The sequence below is a fragment of the Malurus melanocephalus genome, unplaced genomic scaffold, assembly GCF_030028575.1.
Source record: "Malurus melanocephalus ecotype Western Australia unplaced genomic scaffold, MMel_1.1 scaffold_96, whole genome shotgun sequence".
NCBI lineage: Eukaryota > Metazoa > Chordata > Aves > Passeriformes > Maluridae > Malurus > Malurus melanocephalus.
In genome coordinates, this window is record NW_026623328.1 from 1,413,689 (window position 1) to 1,436,276 (window position 22,588).

A 22,588-nucleotide genomic window follows, 5' to 3' on the forward strand; every position below is an offset into this window, starting at 1 on the left:
ATCCTCTAGTCTTAAATTTAGCCACCTTTTTAAACAAAGAAAAAAAAAAAAAAAAAAAAAAAGTAGTTTTCAGGGTTTTTTTTGCAGAACATTTTACAGACCTTCCTGTGCCATGCTATGTATGGCAGAAGAGCAGGAATTACTAATTTTAGTTCACTCAGTCATTTTCTTGCTAATACAAAATTATTATCCTCTAGTCTTAAATTTAGCCACCTTTTTAAACATCTCAGATACTAAGGCTTTCTGTCACTTCTGGGAAATTATTTCCCACCCCAGTAGTTCTCAGTATCAGGTGGGCACCTGATACCCTCTCAAAAAATCAATAAAAAGAACATAAAAAATGCATCCACAACAAACACCCAAAACCTTCCAGTATGAGAAAATTCCTGGAAGACCTTAAGAGAAACAACTGCAAGGCCCAGGTTGATATTTCAGGCACAAAGGTGCAGGGAATAATGACAATGAGTAAATACCAAGCACCAGAGAAGCCTGGAGAAGTCGAKGGCATTCTGCACCAGGTAGTGACCACTGCTGCAGAAAACAGTTCTCTGCCAAGCCTCCCCCATATTTTAAAAGTTTTTTTTTTTTTTAATCAAAGAAAAAAAACAATTTCAACACTTTTTTCAGCCTTGTCCCTTCTGCCCCCAAATTCTGCTTCAGCTGGAGCAACTTGCTGACCTCAGCTAAATGCATAAATAGATTCAACTGGCCTCTTTTATTCACTGAAGACACAGACAAAGGAATATGCTGCTGACTCAAAAGAAAGGTTGTAGGGAAGGCTTTCTGGAATGTAACAGCAACTTGGTTTGAGAAAACTCGAGGTGATGGCAGCCATCAGGATGTCCCTGGGCTGCTCCCTCTGCATCGCTGCAGCTCCCCTGATGGTGACAGCCCCAGGACACTGCAGTGACATCCCATAGTGAGCTGTGAAAGAGGGGAACACAGGACACCGCAGTGACATCCCATAGTGAGCTGTGAGAGAGGGGAACACAGGACACTGCAGTGACATCCCATAGTGAGCTGTGAAAGAGGGGAACACAGGACACTGCAGTGACATCCCATAGTGAGCTGTGAAAGAGGGTAATGTGGTGTGTCCACTGCACACTGCTCAGCCCAGAAGCGTGAGAACCACTGTGACCTCAGGGCTAGCAGGGGTAGRAACGTGGCTGACAGCACCAAAACCAGCAAGGCAGACACACTGCACTTTTTCTTGTTCTTAAAAGCCAAGATGGGGTTTCTAAAAGAAGCTGCTGGTGGATACCCATTGACATAACAAACAAACACTCCAGCTTCCAGCTCGAGAAATAAAAATTCCCTCTGAGTGCTGTCCAAAGGACACCATCATCCAAAAGCCCAGATTGTTCTTGCCAAAAGGGAAGGGGAGATCCTCTTCCCAACCATGRCACAACTCTGCAGTTGCTTTAGGCCTTGGCAGGCTCATTCTAATGCACAGAAGTATGCCTTAGAATCCTTCACACTTCAGTCTAAGACTGCAAGAAGGATCTCACAGGCTCAGACTAATCCCTTCAGCTTAATATTCTGTCCCCAACACTGGATCCCAAGGGAGGARTAGAACGACAGGGCAAGCATATGAAGAGATTTCTTCTAAATAACCTTCCAGCCACAGCAATTAGTAAGTTCACACCAGCAGCACCTTTATATGGAATAGCCTCCAGTGTTTTATTCTTTTTCYTATTTAAAACCCTGAAACATTTTAGCATCCACTGAGTCAATAGATAAAGCAATGTATGCCTGTTAGCCCACTTTTTAAATTTAAAAAACTAAATCTGCATTACCACTTCCTAGTGTCCACTCAGAAATTACAGAAAGGTGATTACAAACCTACAGCCATGCTTTCTTGGCAAATGACAGCTTACACCCATATCCAGCAGGGAAGAGAGAACTTTTGTTCTGAAGTTTAAAGTGCAGTGTGTTTTGTGCTCTCCATGTTCTGTGGTGCACACGTGCAGAGGATGCCCAGAAGCTGGGTGTTCTCAGCCGAGTGACAGACTGAGATCACGTTTGCAGCTGTTTGCTGGGACAGGACACAGTCATGACACCTTTCAAACTAGAAATGATTCTCAGCAGAGCTTGTTCCTTTAGGCGCAAACACCTTTCCAGCTGTAAGGAGCCTGGGAATGTCCACACAGTGCCTTAGGGCAGCTCTGCAGCAGAACAGCATGAAAGCAGAATGTGCTACAGAGCCAGTTCTTCCTGAGCTTCCACTGAGCCTCTGGGAACTCTGCTCCTCTGTAAAATAACTCTGCAAACATGCAGTAGCTGGTTAAATCCTGCCTAGGCTGACAGCAGTTATTTTTGTCATTTGCTCTGCTTGTCTCTTCTCATGTATATGATTTCCTACATTTTTCATCCCTTTTTCCACTCCCATCTCCTAAATACCTCAGGAAAGGGTAGTTCCTTCAAGCCCATGTGTGCTCTGCCCTTCTCTGCCATTCCTGAAATAGAACATTTCAGTGAGTGTGAGGTGAGGGCATCTGTAACAAAATRCCAATTGCTGCTTCCTGTGGATAAAAATAGTGCATCTGTCACTTAATATACAGAATCCTTTGTATTATTCCRGCATTTTTGAACTGAAGCTAAAAGTCAGTTTGGAAGGTCACATCCTTCCATGGTTGGTTGTTCTCCACTCAAATGTTCTGAACCCACACAGAATTTATACCATTATACTTTGAACTTTCAGGACTCTGAAAATGGACCTAAGCCTCTGCTCAGTCCCTGTTAAATTTGATCTACATAAACTCTCTGGTGATGAGGACAGGCATTTTTGAGCAGTGATGTTCTCTTTCTGAGAGATGTGAAGAAAATTAGGTTTATGTTAAATGTACAAAAGTTGTTTTGACTGTTTTAACCTTAGATTTGGATGGCACAGCCTCATTCCAGAGTCACAAGGGATTTAATTTTTTTTTCCTATGGGCACAGATTTACAGGGAAGTTTTTGTGCTCCCAGTGACCTGCCCTGAAGTGATGCCACAGCCCCCTCCCCGTTCAGCTCAGGGCTGCTGCCMCTCCTGACACAAACCTGGGATTATCCAAGCACCAAAATATGTATATGGACAGCCCCCAGGCCTGGGTGTGACTCAGTCACTCTCTGTTAGAAAAGCACAACTCTTTAATCGGAGCTATCAGAGGCAGAGGGTGGACAGGACTGCTGGGAACTGCTCTATAGAGCTCATCTGGCACAGGTTTCTCTCAGTTTCAGAAAGGCTATTTTTAAAAATGACAAGAGCAACTGAACATTGYACATCACAACAATTTCAAAATAGAAGCCTAGCGGAAAAGAAGGTGGTTTTTTTCACACTTCTATTCACCAAGCAAAGGTGGAAAAGAAAGAAAATTAAAAAAGGTCTGTGGTTTTCCGGTTAGAAGAGCCAGTTTTAYCTTCCTGTGTACAAGATATAAGGGGGCTCTCTGAATTACTCAGTTAACCCATTGTCTAAAGGCAAAGTACTGGGAAAAAGTGCCCAAACTGTCAAGGATAAAGTAGAAAGAATTTAAACAGACAAAATAGTGTGGTGCAACAGTGTGCATGGTGAATACACCCATCACCTAAGCACTGCCACAGACAGGGCACAGCTCATCACATCTCTGCTGCCATGAAATTCAGCTTTTGATGGCTGTGAAGCAGAGCCCTGCACACAGAGCAGCTCCTCAGCAGAACCGAGTTCCAAAAMCAGAGAGAAAGCACAAAAGCCAAACGGAGCCGGTGAGAGCACTGCAGCCACTAGATGGCAAAACCCCCTCGAAATTGCTGCAGTGGCTGCTGCACAGGCTCTGTTCTCTCTTATTCCAGATTCAGGCACTCCCGTTTCCGCCTAAAATTAATTTTGACAAATGCAATCTTTAAATGTACGACAGCTCGTTCAGCGAGCACACAGAGTAAATTTGTGTGCAGCCTTGTTTTCAAGGAGGCACCAGCAGGAGTCTCCAAAGGGAAGGTTGCAGCTCTGCCTTTAGTGGCTTCACACTCTTCCAGAATGTATGTGGAAACCTCAGTAGTGTGCAATTAAAAAAAAAAAAAAAGACAAATGGTGTCAAATTTTTAATTTTGCTTGAATTGTTTTCAACCTCAGGTTTTCTAATTTAGCCACAAGACAAACACAAAAAATCAATTACTACCAGAATGCTAAAAAGCATCATCTACTGAGGGTAAAACCCTCTTCCAGAGTGTCCAGGAGAGTGACATGTCCTCACTTTGGATGCCTCAGGGTACAGCCCATATCAATACAATTAAAACCCAAACCCACCCAAAAGCAGCAAGAGGTAACAGGTGCTGTACATCCACACCAGCACAGACATCCTCATGGATACACAGCTCAAAATTGGATTTATTTATTCTCTCCCACATGTATAACTTGGCTTGATGGCGTATTTGCTGCCCCCTTAAGGCCTATGAGGATGTGGGACCCGATTTCCTGATTTTAGAAAATTATTATAAAAATAAGGAAGGAGATGGCTTAAGTCTATTTCTATCTACCTGCCCCAGTCAGCAGCTACGGAATTGGCAGGAAAAATCCTTCATACACGGAGGAAAAGGCAAGAGATTTCTGAAAAGGCCATTAGAGATCATGCAGGGGATAAATTGGGTCATAGCCAGATGAATTATTACACCAGAGAACCCCTTGGCCTCACAGAGAACAGCAAAAAGGAAAAAAAACTCTATGGGTGGCTTGTGACCGTGAACTGCTCTGGTAGCTCAGGTGCCTGGAAACAAAAAATTGCAGCAAATTGCTTTTGTCCTTGATATATACTGAGAAAGTGCTGTTTTTTAGCATCCAGTACAGCAATTTTGCAAGTTTTTGCATAACTTGAATCACCAACAGCGAAGGGGAAAAATATCCGGGGAAAACAGATCAACACAGTGCAAACAATACGTGCAGTTTGCCCTCTGTTTCTAAAATTCCAGCATTTACCTGTTTCAGACATGAAGTTTGTAGCACATTCCCCACCTTCTATTGGAAATTGCCCACTGGAAAAGAAAATTTTATTCCTTGTATACGATTATTTTTTTCAAAATAATCCATTAGATGTTTTAGGTGAGAAAAAACTATCTCTGCTGCTGATATTCAACTAGTTTTTTAATGTCAAGCTTTTAATTAGCTGAAAAGAATACTGTTTTTTTTCCTTTGTGCTGTGCAAATTTAGTTTCGCATCAAAATTTCATACCAGACTAATTTTTTACAAAATAAACCTTCAAATGTAGAAGTATTWAAATACTCAAAAATACTCAGTCTAGAAAAATAGTCAGTCTAGGATGTTTTCCCTGACTTATCTCAGGAGATTCACCTGAGATTCAACAATCTAGTTAAAATCTGGGAAGAAAAAAAAAAAAAAAAAAAAAAAAAAAAAAAAAAAAAAAAAAAAAAAAAAAAAAAAAAGCTGAAAGTCTTTTTCTTGTATTTGTACAGACTTCAATCCAGAATGGTTTCCAGGCAGTTTTTGCTGAGGACAGGACCAACCTTTCCCCTTGCCCGTGCGTTTTTCTTACGCCTGGCAAGGCAGCGTCACTGCTGGGAGAGCAAGCTTTGATTAGGAAACAGATGTCCAGCCTAAATTAACACAGGGCAATTAGGATCACTCATGAGTCTCTCAAGGCTCCCGAAATGGCCCARGAGATGCAGATTTCCCTGCCCATCTGCGGGTGCACATGGCTGGGATGCGATAGCAGCCAGGGACACTCGAGGATCTCCATTCACGGCTCTTCCCCTGGGGCTCCATGGAGAGCCCAGAGCTGATTGGAAAAAACACACTCTGGGSCTTGAAGAGATCGTTTCTAAATTTGAAAAGCTTCCAAATCACACCCAGCGCTGCCTTCTGCGTATGCAAATRCCCTGCCAGCCTGCAAATGCAGAGCTAGAGGAATTCATTAAGAAAACGCCTTTTTACACACTTTTTGCTCTCTCGCCACATCTGTGCTGGCATCTCTGGTTCCTTTTCGACCCGGACTGTGCCCCAGCCAAAAGCCATGCCCCCAGGCAATGTGAGGGTCCCTTTCACGCCGTTCATCGCCGCTGCAGGGTTTCAGGGGTGATTTATTCACCTTTCGGTGCCGTGRATGCGGATTTGTGCCCGCACGGGGGTGCTCGGCCGGCGCCGTGCGGGCGATGCTGCGGGCGGGGATGGAGCGGTTTCGCTCCATCCTTCAGGCTGCTGCTCCAAAACCCCCATTCTCCCCGGCCCCAATTCCATTCGTGTCTTTTGGCAAGCTGCGAGAAGGGAAAAGCGGCTGTTAACACTCACGGTCACAAATACTGTACGATTGAAAAGGTGCACAGAAGGTGCAATTCCAATAGTGCAATTCCTTGCTTCATGGAGCGTTTTACTGCATTTCCTGATGGTAACAGATTGATGCTATTGTGCTTGTTAGCATGGTCAGCTTTTATTAAAGGCTGTTAGGGGTTTTATCTCTATGTGGATCTTTGAGGTTGCGAGGGAAAGTTCTTTCCCTGGATTCACAACCCACCCTTAGAAGCCAACACTAATAAAGCGTTTTGTTTCTGCCCCACAGCACACTGAAGGCAGCATTTGAGATGCTCAAGCAACGTAAGTTTTTACCTGCTCTCTTCTGCCCTGGGAAACACAGGCACCCAAGGTGTTCATCTGTTCCCCCTCTATTTCCAGCTTTTCTCTCCCAGTCTGTAGAGTAGACAGGAAGGAAAAGGGTCCTTATTGAACACTCAATCCACTTTCTTGTGGCAAAGAAAATTACTTGTTCTTCAAGTAAATTTTATCTGGATCAAGTCAGCAGATAGGAGCTCTGTTCCCTCTTCAGCAAACCAGTTTTCTAAATGTGCCCAAAGCTCAACAAGACCCTTTCACACACACAAAATGCAGCAGCATCATGGCCAATAGGACACTGTACCTGACCACTGGCACCTGCTGTTTACACCAAAACACACCCTGGAAAAGCAGCTGCTGCACTGAGGTATTTTTAGGGCCTGGGGAGGGGAGCTCAACATTTCTGGAAGATGCAGGGTTCCATTTCAGTGGCATCAAAGCTGACAAATGCAGAGAGGTTCCCAGCCATTTCAAACAGCASCAGCCAGGTGCTCTGCAATTCAATCCATTTTGGCTGACCCTTGGGAATTCTCAGCGTGCAGCCTCATCTAATGACTGACATTACTGGCAGCAGCTCCCAAGAGCAGAGACAGCCCCACAGCACAGGAAGGCAAAGCAGACACAGGGATGATGGAGGGCAGAGCTCCTGCCTCCCTCTGTACCACAACTCCTGACCTCCAGCCCCAAAGGAAGGGGGGCAGCTCAAAAATGGGGCCATGGAAAAAGGCAATTGCTCTGCTCTTGAACCCTCAGCAATGTCAGAACATCCAGAAACACAGGGAGATCTCATGGGGCAGCCATATGGCAGAAATGTCTGAAAATGGGACTTTAAAGACCTTTCCACTGACTGAATATGAATTCTGATTTGCTTTAGAAATTGAAAGTGTTGGAAACTCTCATATCCAGCTGGCAGTAATGCTGAGGGAAGAACTGAAAGGAATAGAGGAGTTCCGAGAAAGGCAGAAGGAGCAAAGAAAAAAGGTGAGGAACTGGAGAAATGTTGAAACAGGTTGGGTCAATGGTCTGTGCTGATGACCATAGGCTGGGAATTCTGCAAAAGATGATAAAGCATTTCCAGCATGCYCTGTTCCCTCTTATAGACCTGACTGTGGAACAAAAATCTCTTTCTGATCCCAGCTGGAAATAAAGCAGTGCTCTGAACTCAGGAGCCAGAGGCTTTAGTCCTTTTTACTCTCTCTGGTGTAACTGCAGACACTGTTATTATTATTTCTGTGAGAACTTAATCCTTCCTTTTCTCTTTTTTATACCCTTGCTAATGGGTTTCTTTGATATGACCCTRCACAATCTCCAACATACACTAAATAAAGGGATAACACAAATGTTTAAAAACATGAAAGCAAATTATCATGCTGAATGCCACACCAATATATGCTGAATTACAAATACATGGAAGAAGTAGCATCTRGTTGATTTTGTATAATAAAAATCTGAGTATATTCAAGGCCATTTCATCCGCCATGATCTTACCAAGCCCAAAGATTAAAAAAATAGCTCCATAGACACCACAGTGGCCACTCACACACCTCTGGTTCCGTGGGGTTGAAGACAAAGAGGACAGTCCCTCAACTCTGAAAGCACTGAGTGATGGAGGAGCAAAACAAATACTCATTTCTTTGCTAATTTAAACAGATGAAAATTCATATAACCAGCATCCAGTGCCACAAAAATCCTGTGTCTACCAGCCCCTGACACACAGGAACTTGGRATTGCAAAGAACTCTGAATATGAAAGTGGGTGAAACCAGTGCTTCTGCTGAGATTTGAGGCTGGCAGTGATCTGATGAAGCAAATAAGGCATTAAAAGACAGTGGGCACCAGATCCATCAGTGCTTGTACCCCATTCCCTTTGCACTGGGATGGGCAGAGAGGCTCCATTCTGTTGAGAACAGTAAGCTTATAACTCAACTGGGAGCAGTTAGAGCAGCCTGGGGAAAAACAAAAAACAAAAAAAAACAGCTTTGGAGTCTTAGATAAGCTTTCTTCTCTCTCCAGCATGTGGCTGTGAGGAAGCCAACATCAGACATGCTGGATGGTGTCAGCAGTTTTGGTAACCCCCCAAAATGCTGCCATTTGTGYTGTACTGCAGCTGCTCTCAGGACTGTGCCCAGTGAGAAACATGCCTCTGGGTAGCCCTGGAGAGAGTTTTGCTTGAGCAGAATGTAAAGATGAAAGGAGCAAAAATCCCCATGAAGAAACCCATCCCCTGCCAGTAGGAGCATATCTCATTGTCACATACAGCTGGCCATAGCACAACTAAAGCCATCCAAGAGAATCCAGCACTGTCCTTCCAACACTGCATGGAAATCAAATCACACTGAGCAAGCTGCCAGAAGCAATGGAACACAAAACAGACAGGAATTGTTTGTGTTTAAAATGGACAGCTACCTGTGCTCATGTGGGTGAGACAGGGGCTTGGTCTGCAGAGATGTGGGATCAAGCTCTGGCACCAGCAAAGGAGCCCACAGCACTGTGAGTGGGTGTKGAACTATTTCATCTCCTTAAGAACAAAAAAAAAAAAGGAGGAAGAAAATGAAGATCTACATCCTCTCTGCTATTAATGGAAACCACCAAAGCAGAATTATCTGGGATTATTTTTTTACCTGGCACTTTGATGTTCTCTGTATCACTTAGAAACCTTTGTCATTTATAAAAGTAGAGTGAAGTGATTTTCCCCACAGGGAAAAGGTGGCTTGTAGAAAGGCCCTGACTGTGGTTTTCCTAATCCTGCTGCTGGAAAGGGGAGGCAGAAGTCCAGAGCAAGAATTGCTGACTTGTGTGTGTTTCTTACAGTACGAGGCTGCAATGGAGCGCATGCAGAAGAGCAAACTGTCCCATTATAAGAAAACAATGGAGGTAAGCACSGARGSCTTGGGCAGCTTTCCTGMTGCAAACTGGCTCCAGTRAAATCCATATCACGTGTACCTCTATTTAAAGAAAGATCAGAGCTTTGWTGAGTGTGCAAGAGTGCGTGTGAGRGAGCAAAGATGTCATTCCTGCTGTGAGCAGAAGCTAATCCTTCCCTGCTGCACTCACTGAAGAGTCTCCAGAAGGTTAATGTGGGATGAACGGTGCCCCAGGTCAAACAGGATTTTATTCTTTCTAGGCAAGGGTACTTAGAGGAGTAAATATAATTCTTCAGTGTGTGTAAATACAATTTGAACAGTGACAGAATCTCACAGGCAGGAGGAGCCCTCTCCAGCTGCAAAGCTTGCAGSTACAGAAACTACAGCTGGGTTTGGTTTGCAATGGGCAGCTGCCTCTACAGGAAAGAAGCTGCAGACCTGTCAGTGCTACAGCTGGAAAAGTGCTGCAATCTTTATTGAAATACGATTGTTCTAAGTGAATTTCTCAGATACGGAGACCTTGTGGTGCAAATAAAGGTTTCTCTTGCTTGTGAGAGCTACACCAAGGCTGTTGCCTGTGGGGTGGTSTCTCTGCCTCACAGATGGGAGCAATGGGCAACACCTTCAGGCACCTGATGCTGCAAGGCACAGGGTGGAGATGCCAACCCACCCATGGCTGAGAACATGGGCTGCTCATTTAATCCATCCATGGCTGCCTGGGTGCYTGATGCACCAGTGCTGCTAGAGCTGCCTGTGCATTCCTGACTCCTGCAGGGAGCTGCTCTTGCACAAAGCAAACCATTTCAGGGCTGCAGGAAAAGGACACAATTTGTGCTGTCAGTCCCTACTCCAATTTTTCAGTTCTATTTTTCTATCTCCTTATGGTGCCATGGGGATTTTTTTTTTCTATTGCCCAAATTGGGCACTGATTTGCTCCCCCAGACTGCAAAACTGAAAGTGCCTGGAATATCACAGTGGGGGGAACCAGCCTTGTTCTCTCAGCCAAACCCTAACATTTATTTTGTTTCCATCCAGTCCAAGAAGACCTATGAGCAGAAGTGCAAGGAGGCAGATGAGGCTGAGCAGTCCTTTGAACGCACCAGTGCTTCAGGCAACCAAAAGCAAACAGAAAAGGTACCTGAGAGCTATTTAGAGTTACCTTTTCAAGGTACAAGAGAATACAATTAACTAACCCATCCTGCAGGATGCCAGGGGCTGCTTTGTCTCCAAATTAACCCCACAGAATCCCCTGGGAAGGGACTAACTTATTTAAATAATTTATCCCAGGCTATGATCCAATTGCACTATGAATCCTGAAGGGAAGCTGAATGAGATTTTTCTCTGAAATTATTCATTAAGAAAAAGAAACAAGTCAAAAATATGTCATGCAGTTAGTTTTGCCTTTTGGTCTCTTATATTTAGTAGGCATAGCATCTTACATTAAAATGCATATTTTTCCTCAACATTTTTCTCCTTATGGTTAGTTTAATTTCAACTAAATTTACAGACTCAAAAATAAATCGTTGGAAATTAAAGCACTGCAGTCTTTCATTGCATCGTCTTGATACTTCTGGCTGACAATTTACTAACTTTTAATGGGAACATTTTACAGTGAAACAGATGGAGAAAACAAAATAAATGAACTCCCTTTGGCTCGATAAAAATCAGTGCAGTGTAAGCAAAAAGGATCAAAAATCATCTCAGGGAGTGAGGGGGGGTGGTGTGGAGACTCTAAAAACAGCATCAGAACTTTAYATTTTATTTCCAGCATTCCCTAATCTTTGATGAACAAACCCCTGCAGCTTAGCTGCAAAGAGGGGATGGAATCCCAGCCCTGCCAAAATGACACCCAAACACTTCACAGCTTCAGTGGCAGCTAAACCTGACCCAGCTCCTTTCATCTGAAGGATCCCAGGGTGCTCCAYTGCCATTTCTCCCCCACGCATGCCAGCACGTTGGGAATGCACAGAGGCAGCTCACAAACTGCTTAATTCTGCTYAGCATTCACAAACAGTTTGGGCCAGCAAGCAAATAAGAAGGAAGCTTCTGTTGCCAGCTTACTGTATATTTCCCAGCCAGCTGTGCTGAGGAATATGATATCAGAACCCCTACCTGAGCTGGTTTCAAGGGCAGGATGGAAGGATGCATTGCACTGATGTCTGGAATGTGCATTTCTGTGCTGTCATTGCCATCTGTGCACAAAGACCTGCGAGTGCAGAGCTCTCAGTGATGGCTGCTTTTTCATTTGCTAAAAGCTGCAGGTTTTTAAAACAGGGATGTTCTACTTAGAGTGAATTTTGCTTTTAGGCTTCTGAGTTGTAATGGGAAATAATCTGGCATTTGCAAATTATTTTAAAAGCTGTGTGCTTTTCATCTGTGTATTACATGAGGAGCTTGAAGGATGAAGAATTTTAATTGCCATTTATTTCTGCTTATAAATATCTATTAGAAAAGCACATCAAACAATTGAGAAAAAAACAACTCAGCAGGCACAGCTTCAGGCTGGCTCTGAGCTCCTGTGGCAGGGATAGATACCTGAATGGAAAGATTTCCCTTGAAGTCATCGGGCCTATGGCTGCACCTGGGAAATTCTGGTAATAATACATAATACACATTCARCAGAACTATGCATAAAGAGGGGGTAGAAGCAAAAATATTGTCAGAAATTAATTTGGGGTGTTTCTTTTCCTGTTTCAGAGCCAGAACAAAGCCAAGCAGTGCAGAGATGCAGCAAATGAAGCAGGTGATGCTCTCATTGCAGCTGAACTGTGATTCTTCTCAGCAAAGAGCTACCAGYACAGGACTTGGATAGAACACATCCAAATCACCCAGGCTGCCTATGAAATCAGGGTTCCCAGAGCCACCTACCCTAAGATTAATGAAGAAGCCTCTAGAGAACAGCAACATGACAGTCACCTGCATYCACAATCCTTTGTGGAAATGCCAGTGTTCTGCTTTCATTTCAGAATTGATAGAAGAGCTCCTTTAGGGTCTTCACCCAGAAAAACTCTTCTTGAACCAAGTTTGAAAGCACAATAGACACTCAAATTCCCCAGACACAGCCCAAACCAGCGCCCCCTCTCCATGTGCATGAGCACAGTAGTGTCCCCTGAGCACACAGTGTATGCCAGAACAGGCAGCACACACCTGAGCTGCCTCAGGAGTTCAGGCTGTCCCTCCCTGCTCATGCAACAGCTTACTCCAAATCACATCCAGGCTTACACCAAACCACATCCAGGCTCACACCAAATCACATCCAGGCTCACACCAAATCACATCCAGGCTTACACCAAATCACATCCAGGCTTACACCAAATCACATCCAGGCTTACACCAAATCACATCCAGGTTTACATCAAATCACATCCAGGCTTTTACACCAAATCACATCCAGGCTTTTACACCAAATCACATCCAGGCTTTTACACCAAATCACATCAGGCTCACACCAAAACACATCCAGGCTTAGACCATATCACATCTAGGCTTACACCAAATCACATCCAGGCTCACACCAAATCACATCCAGGCTTACACCAAATCACATCCAGGCTTACACCAAATCACATCCAGGCTCACACCAAATCACATCCAGGCTTACACCAAATCACATCCAGGCTTACACCAAATCACATGGCTTACCTGGATGGCTTGGCATGGAAAGAGCTTAAGCATGCTCAGGGCCCAGGCTCTTCATCTCTGAATTCCATTATCCCTACTGGAAAGTTTATAAATGATCTGGAAACCCTGCATAGAGAATCTTTACTCCAGTATGAAGTTACAAAGAAAAAACCCTAAAGATTATTGCACCCCACCAGTTTCAAGCTCACACAYTCCTGTGATACTCAAGCAAGGAAACTTTACTCACAGTAAAGCAAGGAAGGGCTGTGTCACTTTTTCCCTGACTGCTGGGTTTCTGTTCTGTGTGTCTGTGTTTACAGAGAACGTGTACAAACAGAACATCGAGCAGCTGGATAAGGTCAGGACAGAGTGGGAACACGAACATATCAAAACCTGCGAGGTAAATATTGACTTTTGCAGCTATGTTTGCATACTCTTTATTTTATCCGATTTGAAGATTTCAGTCTAAGGCCTGAAATACCATCCCAAGGGTTTTGCTGTTTGCTTTGTGTGGAGCCTCAGTAGATGTCTTTGCAAAATCACTGCAAAAACTAGAGCTGATTTAGACATAGCTGCTCYTGGCTCACTGACACTCCCCTTGTCAGCATATCCACGTAAAAATAAAGGAGGGGAATCAGTGCAGAAGGGGGAGAGGTAGAGCAATAGGTGAACTGGTACATACCCCAGTCACTCTTTATGCTTCACAGCACTTTAAATTCACCTGCAAKAATATTTGTCCTCTGCCATGGAGTATTCTTTCAGTTGAAAGGCAGTGGTGGTAGAGAAATCTCTTATTTCCATTTTAATGAGAATGGACAAGGGGATTTGCACTTGGCTATTAAGTTTTGCACCACAATTTACAGGAACTGTTTGGCATCCATATCAGCCACACATTTGATCACAGTAATCTTTCAAGTACATTTGCCCATCTGCTAAACTCTGATTTTGCCATATTTACTTGTTGCAGGCTTTATTTCCACATAAAATAAAATGCCGGGAGCATAGCTTTCCAGTTCTCTGCTTCCTCCTAAATATTCCCTATCTGGGAGGACTGAAAAGCCCCACAACTGGCACAGACATTTCCACAGAAATTATGCCAAGCCTTAGTTTTCCACAGATGCATATTTTCTCCCTTCTTAAAAAGCCAACAAACCAGCAAACCCACAACCTCACACTTTTTTTGTCCCACATGGCTAAATCCTGACTAGCCCACAGATCTTGTGACCTGACCACTGTTTAATCCAATTAGCCATYCATAAAGGAAGGGATCTTTAACGCCTTTTTTTAAAAGTACTTGTAGAGAAAAAACTGATACTTTTTTGGGKTTTTTTTGAGGCATTTAAAACTAACAATTAGCACAAAGAGCAGCTTAAAATCCCAATCTTTTAGTGCATAGTGGGAAATCTGGAAGTGCTGGGGTTGCTTAGACCTCTGAGTGCTGGACAGCCACAGCCTGAAAATGAAAATGTTGGCTGGCAAGTGGCAGCGCTGGGGTGACTYTGTCACAGGGGCTGTGCTGCATTGTCACCAGGTGCCAGGCTCTTCAGCAGCACCAAGGATGTGTCAAACACAACACCCAGCTGTGCTTTGCTGGGTGCTGACAAAGGCTTAAGAGCCCAGAGCCACTACAGTTCCCTCTTGGATTAACTGCATTTCCTGACAGGACAACATTTACCTGGACAAATCCCCGTTGGCTCTGGTGCTTTTCAGCAGCCTTGAGGGCCACAGGCTTTCTGTTSAGAAGTGGTGTTGAAATACTCATTCTCCACCCTGCAGGTTCTCYTTAAAAGCTTTTACTCTCAGAAAGCAGTCCCCACAATAGCTTACTCCCTTGACAGATTGCTTTTTCTGGGTTTTTTTAGTCGATAAGTTATTAGATGGCAGGCAGCATACCCAACTGAGTGTTCTGCTGAATGTTGTATACATTTGTGGTGTTCTGGACATAATTACTAGCAAATGGAAATGGAGACAGATGGCTGGAAGCATCTGAGCTTTTCACACCTCATAGAAAACCAAAACCTGATGTTCTACTTATAACAGTACAAYGTAGAGATCACGGTGATTTGGTTTTTTAAATTTTTTTAAGAAAGAGCTTTTTTGCCTCTTCCCCCAAATCAGTTCACACTTCTCTCTTCCCCCTTCATTCTTCCTAAGCAGTGCAGCAACATGAGGAAATCAGACAGAAGGAAGGGAGTAAACTCTGAAGACAGAAAAATGCCTTCTCTTTATCACAAAAATAACCTTAGATACACAGAACCAACTCCAGAGAGTCTCCAATACTTTCAAAAGAGAAAAGTTTGGAGAGGTATTTTAGATGGCAGAGGTGGATAGTTTTGGCTCTGCCTCTAACATAAAATATAACCCTTTCATGCCAGTCCTCTACTGATTTGTTAAACCCCAAGATTTCAGTGTGATAGGCAGAGAGAGCCCTGACTCTGAAATCCTCAACAGTAGAGGTAGCAGTCAAATCCAGATTTGGATTCCTCTCCCCTGCTTTGTTTTTGTCTCTAAAACATAACTTTAATTTGGTGCAACCAATTAGAACAAATTTTTGAGCACAAACAGTAGTTGTAGTTCCTCCCCTAACTGAAAAAAAAACATCCTTTACAATGGGGCCTTCAGAACAGGTTTGCATCCCCAGCCCTTTCACAGCCTGCAATGCAAATAGCTCAGTATCACARGGCTGCATCACATTTCCTCTTTGGCTTTAGGTCTTCCAGCTCCAGGAGTGCGACCGCATCACGATCCTGCGGAACTCGCTGTGGGTGCACTGCAATCAGCTGTCGCTGCAGTGTGTGAAGGATGATGAGGTACAGCCTGGCTGCCCTTCTCTGCAGTGCTGACTGTCTGCAGGGGAATGGCTCCCTCCTGGTGGCTCTAGATGTGACCCCGGTGCATGTCTCCATGCACACAGTCTGTGGCACACTTGGTGACACTCACGTGTCTCCTCCTTGGTTTATTGGGGAACACTTCCTGCTACCAAAACACTCATCAGTTGAGTTTATTTGGGCCCTGATCCAATTTCAAAAAAAGCATCCAGTCATGGCCTCAAAATTGGAAGACATGAAKGATACACTAGATTTGACTTTGAATGGTTGTTTCTTGCTATTAATTATTGCATTGAAGAGTCCTGGACTGCCTTTGTCCTCCTGTCTTTAAATACTATCCAGCGCACAAACAAGTTTGTTTACAAGGATATTTGTACAGGGGACAGGCCAAAGATCAGCCAGGTCAGACATGCACCAAGTGTAAAACGTCTTCTAAGGGGAAAATTACTACAACAGCATTAGTCGTTAATTCAATGTGAAATGTTAAAAGTTGAACTAAACTCTTGGATTGTGTTTTGTAGCTGTATGAAGAGGTTCGGGTCAGCTTGGAGAACTGTGTTGTAGAGTCAGACATAGACTACTTCATTAAGACRAAAATGACAGGAACACAACCTCCAGGTAATTATTTCCATTGATTTGTCAGATGAGTGTGCAGTACACGTCCTTTGGAGGTGAAAGCAGCTGGAGGAGTTTCTGCTCCTGCTCTTCCTTCCCCCTGCCATGGCTCACCTCCCCCTCACTGCTGCCATCGCTGCCTGTGTGGTGCTGGAAGTGGGATAGCGGAATGATCCAGCTTAAAAATAACACTCCAAAGAAGAAAAAAACTTGTTTTGGCTTTGCAACCAGGCTCATTTCACAGTACAGCTGAACTGACACCGCTAAGGAGGTGGCAAATTGCCTTGCAGAGATGGCAACTTCAGCTTCCTGCAGTGGTGACAAGTCAGAGCCAACTTAYCATGTCATTGCACCCCAGTGTCCCCTTGACAGAGGTGCTGCCTCTTCATTTGCAGCGCAGAGAGGGCCCAGCTTTCTGCTCTGCTCCCCATGCCCAATGAGGAATAACAAATTTTCTGCTCTCAGGAAGTTGTTTGCATAAGTCTAGACTTCGGGGGAAATTCTGAATGAAATTGGCCTTGCCCCAGCAYGAAAAAGTGCTGTCAGGTTCACAGGCTCTGCCCATTCAAGCCAAAGCAGCCTTTTCCTTGACTTCAATGCTCAAAACCTTTGGGCTGAACCAGAGATTGACAMAGCAAGAGGCAAGAGCAGTTGTAAAATGAAAACCCACTGCTCCAGGGTAGGAGTTCTCCAAACACTCTGCAGGAAAGGCACTGGCACAAACCACACCCGAGTATTTCAACAGGCACTACAAGATAGCTACAGGCTGGTTTCACCTCTGGGCAGCAGCTGCAGTGAACACTCAGCTGATGGCACATATCTATGCTGAAAAGATCTYTTCCTCCATTTTTTTTCAATCTGTGCACAGATACTCTCACTTCCACTCTCTGCTCTAACACCAACTGCTACGTCAGGAGAAAATCCCCTCTGCAGTCCACAGAGCTTGCTTATTACAGTCAGCGTGGGGAAGAAGCTATACTGGCACAAAAAAAATTTATCCTGATCAAAGCCTTCCATTCTAGGAGTTGTACAGCTACAAAATCAGCAGTTTGAAGGCCCCATCCCTGGGGATAATTATCTTGTACAAGAACAACTTCCACCCCTTTGATTTCACTGCAGAGCTCAAAGCTGGGGCCTTACAGCCCAGGACCTTCTCCAGCAGAGTTGAGTGCTGCCACTAACTCAGCACTGAGCTATCTGAGGCTTGCTTTTCATTCAGCCTTMTGATSATTAAWAATTGGGATTTGGRGATTTTTTTTTAAACTAATATATTGATACTGGTGCACTGGATGCCATTTTGCTACTATAGTTTATTCTTTTTCACCCAGGGGATTTAAATTCACTGATACAGGAGCATTTACCCAGGAAAAATTACATTTGCACTGGCAGAAGGGAGAACTGTGCCTTGCAACAGTGCAAAACTACTTCTGTATACCAAGAAATTTGTAATTCTCAGCTAGGTTTTTTTGGGTTTTTTTTCCCTATGTGAGATTTGTCATTCTCCAGTCACCTAGGCAATTTCTGCAAACAGCTCTTGGCTATGTCAGGAGTAATTTCTAATAAGAAATAGGTGGAAAAAAACATTGAGAGCTTTATGAAAGGCAAAGAAAAGCCTGACTTGCTTTTTTGTTGTTTTTATATTTGCCACCTTCTAGAAGGTGACGTGTTCTGGAAGCAATATCCTAATATCTCCACAGCTCTGGCTAAYGAGTTTGCACTGCAGCACATGGTGAGCTGTTGGTCTGTGCTATTATTTGCAAAATGCAGGAAGAAACCCAGGTGCCATTTTGCATGGTGTGGGAGAAGACCTTCATCCTGACCAAAYCTTGATGCTCTTACTCACTCCCTTTTCTACCCAATCTTTAGAGAATTTACCAAGGTAACAATCCAGAAGGGCAACAGGAGACCATTAAATTGGTCAGAAACCTCCTTAGTTACGTGAATCTTACTTGTAGGGATTCTTCATACTCAGTAGCTCTATGTGCCTGCTCTGCTTGTTATCTTGGCTGACCCAGTGTGAGAATGTCAACRTAAGCTTTAGCCCCAAGCCCAATGTCTTTCTTAACATGCTGCTATCAGGTTTGAGATAAAACATTATCACAGACTTCACTCACATTTGTTTGGCTCTCACACTGAGCAGGCAGAAAGGGTGTGTGGCCTCCAGCTGGAAGAAACTATACTGGGAACTCTGAGATGACAAATAAATCCATCTCTAACTATTTCATCTGTAAAGTTAGACTTGGAAATGGTCTCAATTTCACCCTTAATGACACCATAGGGGAGAGTGAAGGAGCTGCAACATAAATATGTTTGAGTGAACAAAACCCAAACACCTCTGGGTAAACAGCAAATAAGCTCTCAGGAGATATGGGGGAGATATGAGAGGTGGGGAAACACACAAGCACACACCAGGAAATTGCTCGTTGTTGCTACAGGCAGTAACACTCAGGAATCTCCCCAACTCTGACTGGATACATTGAGGAAAAAGAAACAAAATACTCGGCAGCAAATTCTATCATGAACACAATCCGAGGCTCATAATGACCATGCTCTGCCCCCYTAATCCCTGAGCTGTGAGGCAATAGAAGAAACAGCCATGGAGGAAACTGCCTTCCTCATTAGGGTACTCACATCTCTTAGAACRGAGCCTCGGGCCCCTGGCTGTGCCCAGCCCAGCTCGAAGGTGCCTTGCACCAGGGACAGGGCTGTTTACAGCCACTGCAATGGCTTTGGTCAGGCCCCTGGGTTCACCTGAGCTGCTCCAGCCACATTCCAGCTGAGGGCAGACAGATGCTGCACTGCATGTTGCTCCAGCAGCCCCAGGTCACATTCTGGCAGGGAGAAAATGTTTTTTCTCAGTGTTTTCCTGTTTGGACATCTCATTTTTATTGCCCTGTTGCAGATGCAATAGGGTACGAGAACTACTACACCAGAGATTCCTACAGGCGCAACAGCAGCCCCACCCAGTCCTGTGGGATGATGAAGAGGTGGGTGACAAACCTCAGTTCCCAGAACAGGTATTTCCCCATTTCCACAGCAATGTATGATGACAGAAAACGGGACATGAAGTTATTACTTCATTTGTAGCAAGAGGCAACTATGTGTCAGTCAATGTGACAGAAAAAGGAAAGGTATTAGAAGTGAGTCAGAGTAATTTTGCCACAGCCTAGTGGGAAGAGGGACACGGGGTGAGTCCATCACACAATTACTCAGCGAGCAGTCACTTGTTTCCTCTTTCCTTTGAGTCAGAGCACGTAGCAACAAAACCGATTTGTTCCAGGGGGAGYAAAGGTGAAYCTGGCTGGGAGCAAAGGCYGGGAGAGCCGTCCTTTGGGGCAATTCCTCCTGGCTTACTGCACCACTCAGCTGAGCAGAACAAAGARCTGCTCTCTCTATCTGGATCAAAGGGGAAAAACGGAGGGCGGAGTAACTGATGATTAGGGAGGAAATTTTTCTTATTCTGATCCATTTCTGCTCATAAATGTTGGAACATGGATACAGTTGTATCAGCAGAGGAGCAYAGTATCTCCACTGGTTTAAATATTTTATACTAAGATGGCTAATTCAGAGTGGGAAGGGCATCACAGTTAAAGCAGAAGAGATTTATATTTTAACAAGCCCTGTGACATGACAAAGACAGGCTGTGATCTCCCATTTGAAATGTGGTCTAGGGGSTTACACACAATACTTTTGTTTTTCAGTTGGAAACTGGATCTTCTCTAGTAATGAATTCAGGGCTGCATCCTGTGCAGTTACATAAGACAATTGTACTGCCATTCAGAACACAACTGTGCGCAGCATGGGCAAGGAGCCTAGACTCAGCCTGAGTTTTTCAGGAACTGTTGAGATAGGATATCCATTTTCCAGAAAAACRGAATGTTCACTAGCTGAAAAATCAGACCCTTTCAATACGCCTTAAGCAGGCAATGCTATTTCTATCTCTGCTTGAGAATCCTAACCCATTTTCTCACTTTACTTAGTCTTCAGTACCCAGCTGTGATACAGGAAATAACTAAGGAGAGATTAAAATAAAAATTCACTTAAACTCACAGCTTTTAGAAAGGCTTGTTACGCAAGMTCTGTATTTTAAATTGTATCAGAATTTTCTTTAAACACAAAGAGATTTTAATCTCTTACAAGCAACTGACAATTGTTATCATTTTAACATAGTGAAAGAATTGGAGTTTCACACCATGAGCCTTTGGATCTACAAAACAATTTTATCTGCTGCATTTCATGCACAATTTAGTGATGGCTGATGGTTCAATATTCTGCTACATTTTAAAAGATACATTTTTAATGGAAGATAAATATATCTACAGCATAAATGAAAATAGAAGACCATGGGAAAAGGTGGCATCTACTCAGTGTGAAGCAGATGGAGGRAAGGCTGAGTCAGAGAGCTGAGATGAAGGAATGTTCATACTCARGCCTGTTCACTCATTTTGGTTTTGTTTTCTCTTGCTTCTACAGATTCTCTGGACTACTGCATGGGAGCAGCAAAAACAACACAGAAACTTCCTTCAACACACAGGCCATTCCTTCAGCCCCTCCTCTGGGTACGCTCTGCAGGAAATCAGTTWAACAGATGTGTTTGTTTTAGATCATGTTGCTAAAACAGGCTTTGACATGGAGCAGAAATGTTCAGCAGATATTCACATGTTGGCAGGCAAGAGCAGTCTGGAAATGAATTTTACTTGGATGTGTATTAAACAAATTTCCCAGTTTAAAATGCCAAATAATCCACAGACTCTTCAAAACCTCCATCTAGGCAGGAGGGGAGTGGACATTCAGAACAGCAGTCTGACTTAGAYATTAATTTTCTCCTTGTGTAGAATAACTACCACTAAAAAGCCCAAGAGAATACATAAATTTTTTAACAGATGAAGCACATGGCTTATGAATACAAATATYCATCTCACAGTTACAGTTGTCTTGTAATCCTTATAACCAGGAATTTATCAGATGATATTAAAAACACAGTATTTTGACTAACAGTTTAAGACATTTTTATTGGTTTGATAGTAAACAAAAGCATTTTAACTTAGATCCTACCAAAACAAAAATGTTTTTTAAACAGCTTAAAAACCATTTTTATTGGTTTGATTGTAAACAAAAGCATTTTAACTTAGATCTTACCAAAAGAAAAATGGTTTTTAAACAGCTTTAAAATCAACTGCCTTTGTCAGGCCTGCCTGCTTGGGCAGCCAGAAACTCTCACTTGCTGCTTTTGAGGCTTAGCAGGGGAAGCTCCCAGACAGATTCTGGAAAGAAATAAAATGTTTCCCTAATTACAACAAGCTGGATTAAAACAAAACATCTGCAAAAAAAAAAAAAAATTATGTCCTTGACAAATAATTATAAGAACTATATAGACCACTGGAAAATGTCTGCTGACCCACTGGAGCAGTATTTTCCATTCTTCTCAAGGGGAAAAGAAAAGCCTATGTGAGTCACTGAACTGCTAGAGTTTTACCCCCAGCAGCAACCTTTGAAAACCATTTTAATCAGAGCATTTTCCTCCTTGGACCACTTGGATTGTGTTTTACCAGGGTAAACATTTTTYCCAACCTGGATGAGGTTGAAGCTAGTTTCTGACCTCCCACAAAGTTCAATGGGTGTATTGTCATCCCATCAATGGGGAACAGTTTTTGTGCAAGACTTTACCTACAGTTCACAGCAGCTTTTCTATACGTGTACATCTCCAGGCAGAGAGAGAACAGAAAGCCTTGTATTTGTGAACTCTTGCATATGATCCCACGCATTTATAAGCAACTGAACTCTTTGTTTCTCTGGTGGGTATTTCTTCCTTATTTTTTTCCTCGCTAGCAGAGAGAACAGACGGAGTCTATGCATCCATTTTTGTAAATGAAGAAGCTGGGATCACATCATCACAGGACTACAAAGTACTTTATGACTACACAGCCCAGGTAAAAAAAGGCTTCAAAATAAATACTTCACAGTGTCAGATTTAAAATAAAGAGTGCCAATTCAAACATCTTGAAAGTGTAAATTCTGTGAAGGACATGTTACAGCCAAGGACAGGATTTTTCCTGCTCCAGTTTAGCACACTGCTCTCTGTGCT

General features: G+C 43.4%; 1 protein-coding gene across 4 annotated transcripts in view; it reads left to right on the top strand.

Annotated features, from left to right (window-relative positions):
* Window positions 1–22,588, top strand: part of PSTPIP1 (proline-serine-threonine phosphatase interacting protein 1) — a 47,572-nt gene that overhangs the window by 21,700 nt on the left and 3,284 nt on the right. Inside the window, exons 4-14 of one of the 4 annotated variants that reach the window (XM_057368710.1) lie at window positions 6,527–6,561; window positions 7,451–7,557; window positions 9,387–9,449; window positions 10,475–10,573; window positions 12,137–12,182; window positions 13,381–13,460; window positions 15,772–15,870; window positions 16,410–16,506; window positions 19,406–19,520; window positions 20,977–21,062; window positions 22,336–22,433. In XM_057368710.1, coding sequence (XP_057224693.1) covers window positions 6,527–6,561; window positions 7,451–7,557; window positions 9,387–9,449; window positions 10,475–10,573; window positions 12,137–12,182; window positions 13,381–13,460; window positions 15,772–15,870; window positions 16,410–16,506; window positions 19,406–19,520; window positions 20,977–21,062; window positions 22,336–22,433 — 925 coding nt within the window. Of the gene's footprint in view, window positions 1–6,526; window positions 6,562–7,450; window positions 7,558–9,386; window positions 9,450–10,474; window positions 10,574–12,136; window positions 12,183–13,380; window positions 13,461–15,771; window positions 15,871–16,409; window positions 16,507–19,405; window positions 19,521–20,976; window positions 21,063–22,332; window positions 22,434–22,588 lie in introns of all 4 variants that reach the window. The other 3 variants (XM_057368709.1, XM_057368712.1, XM_057368711.1) reach the window with 3 other exon arrangements.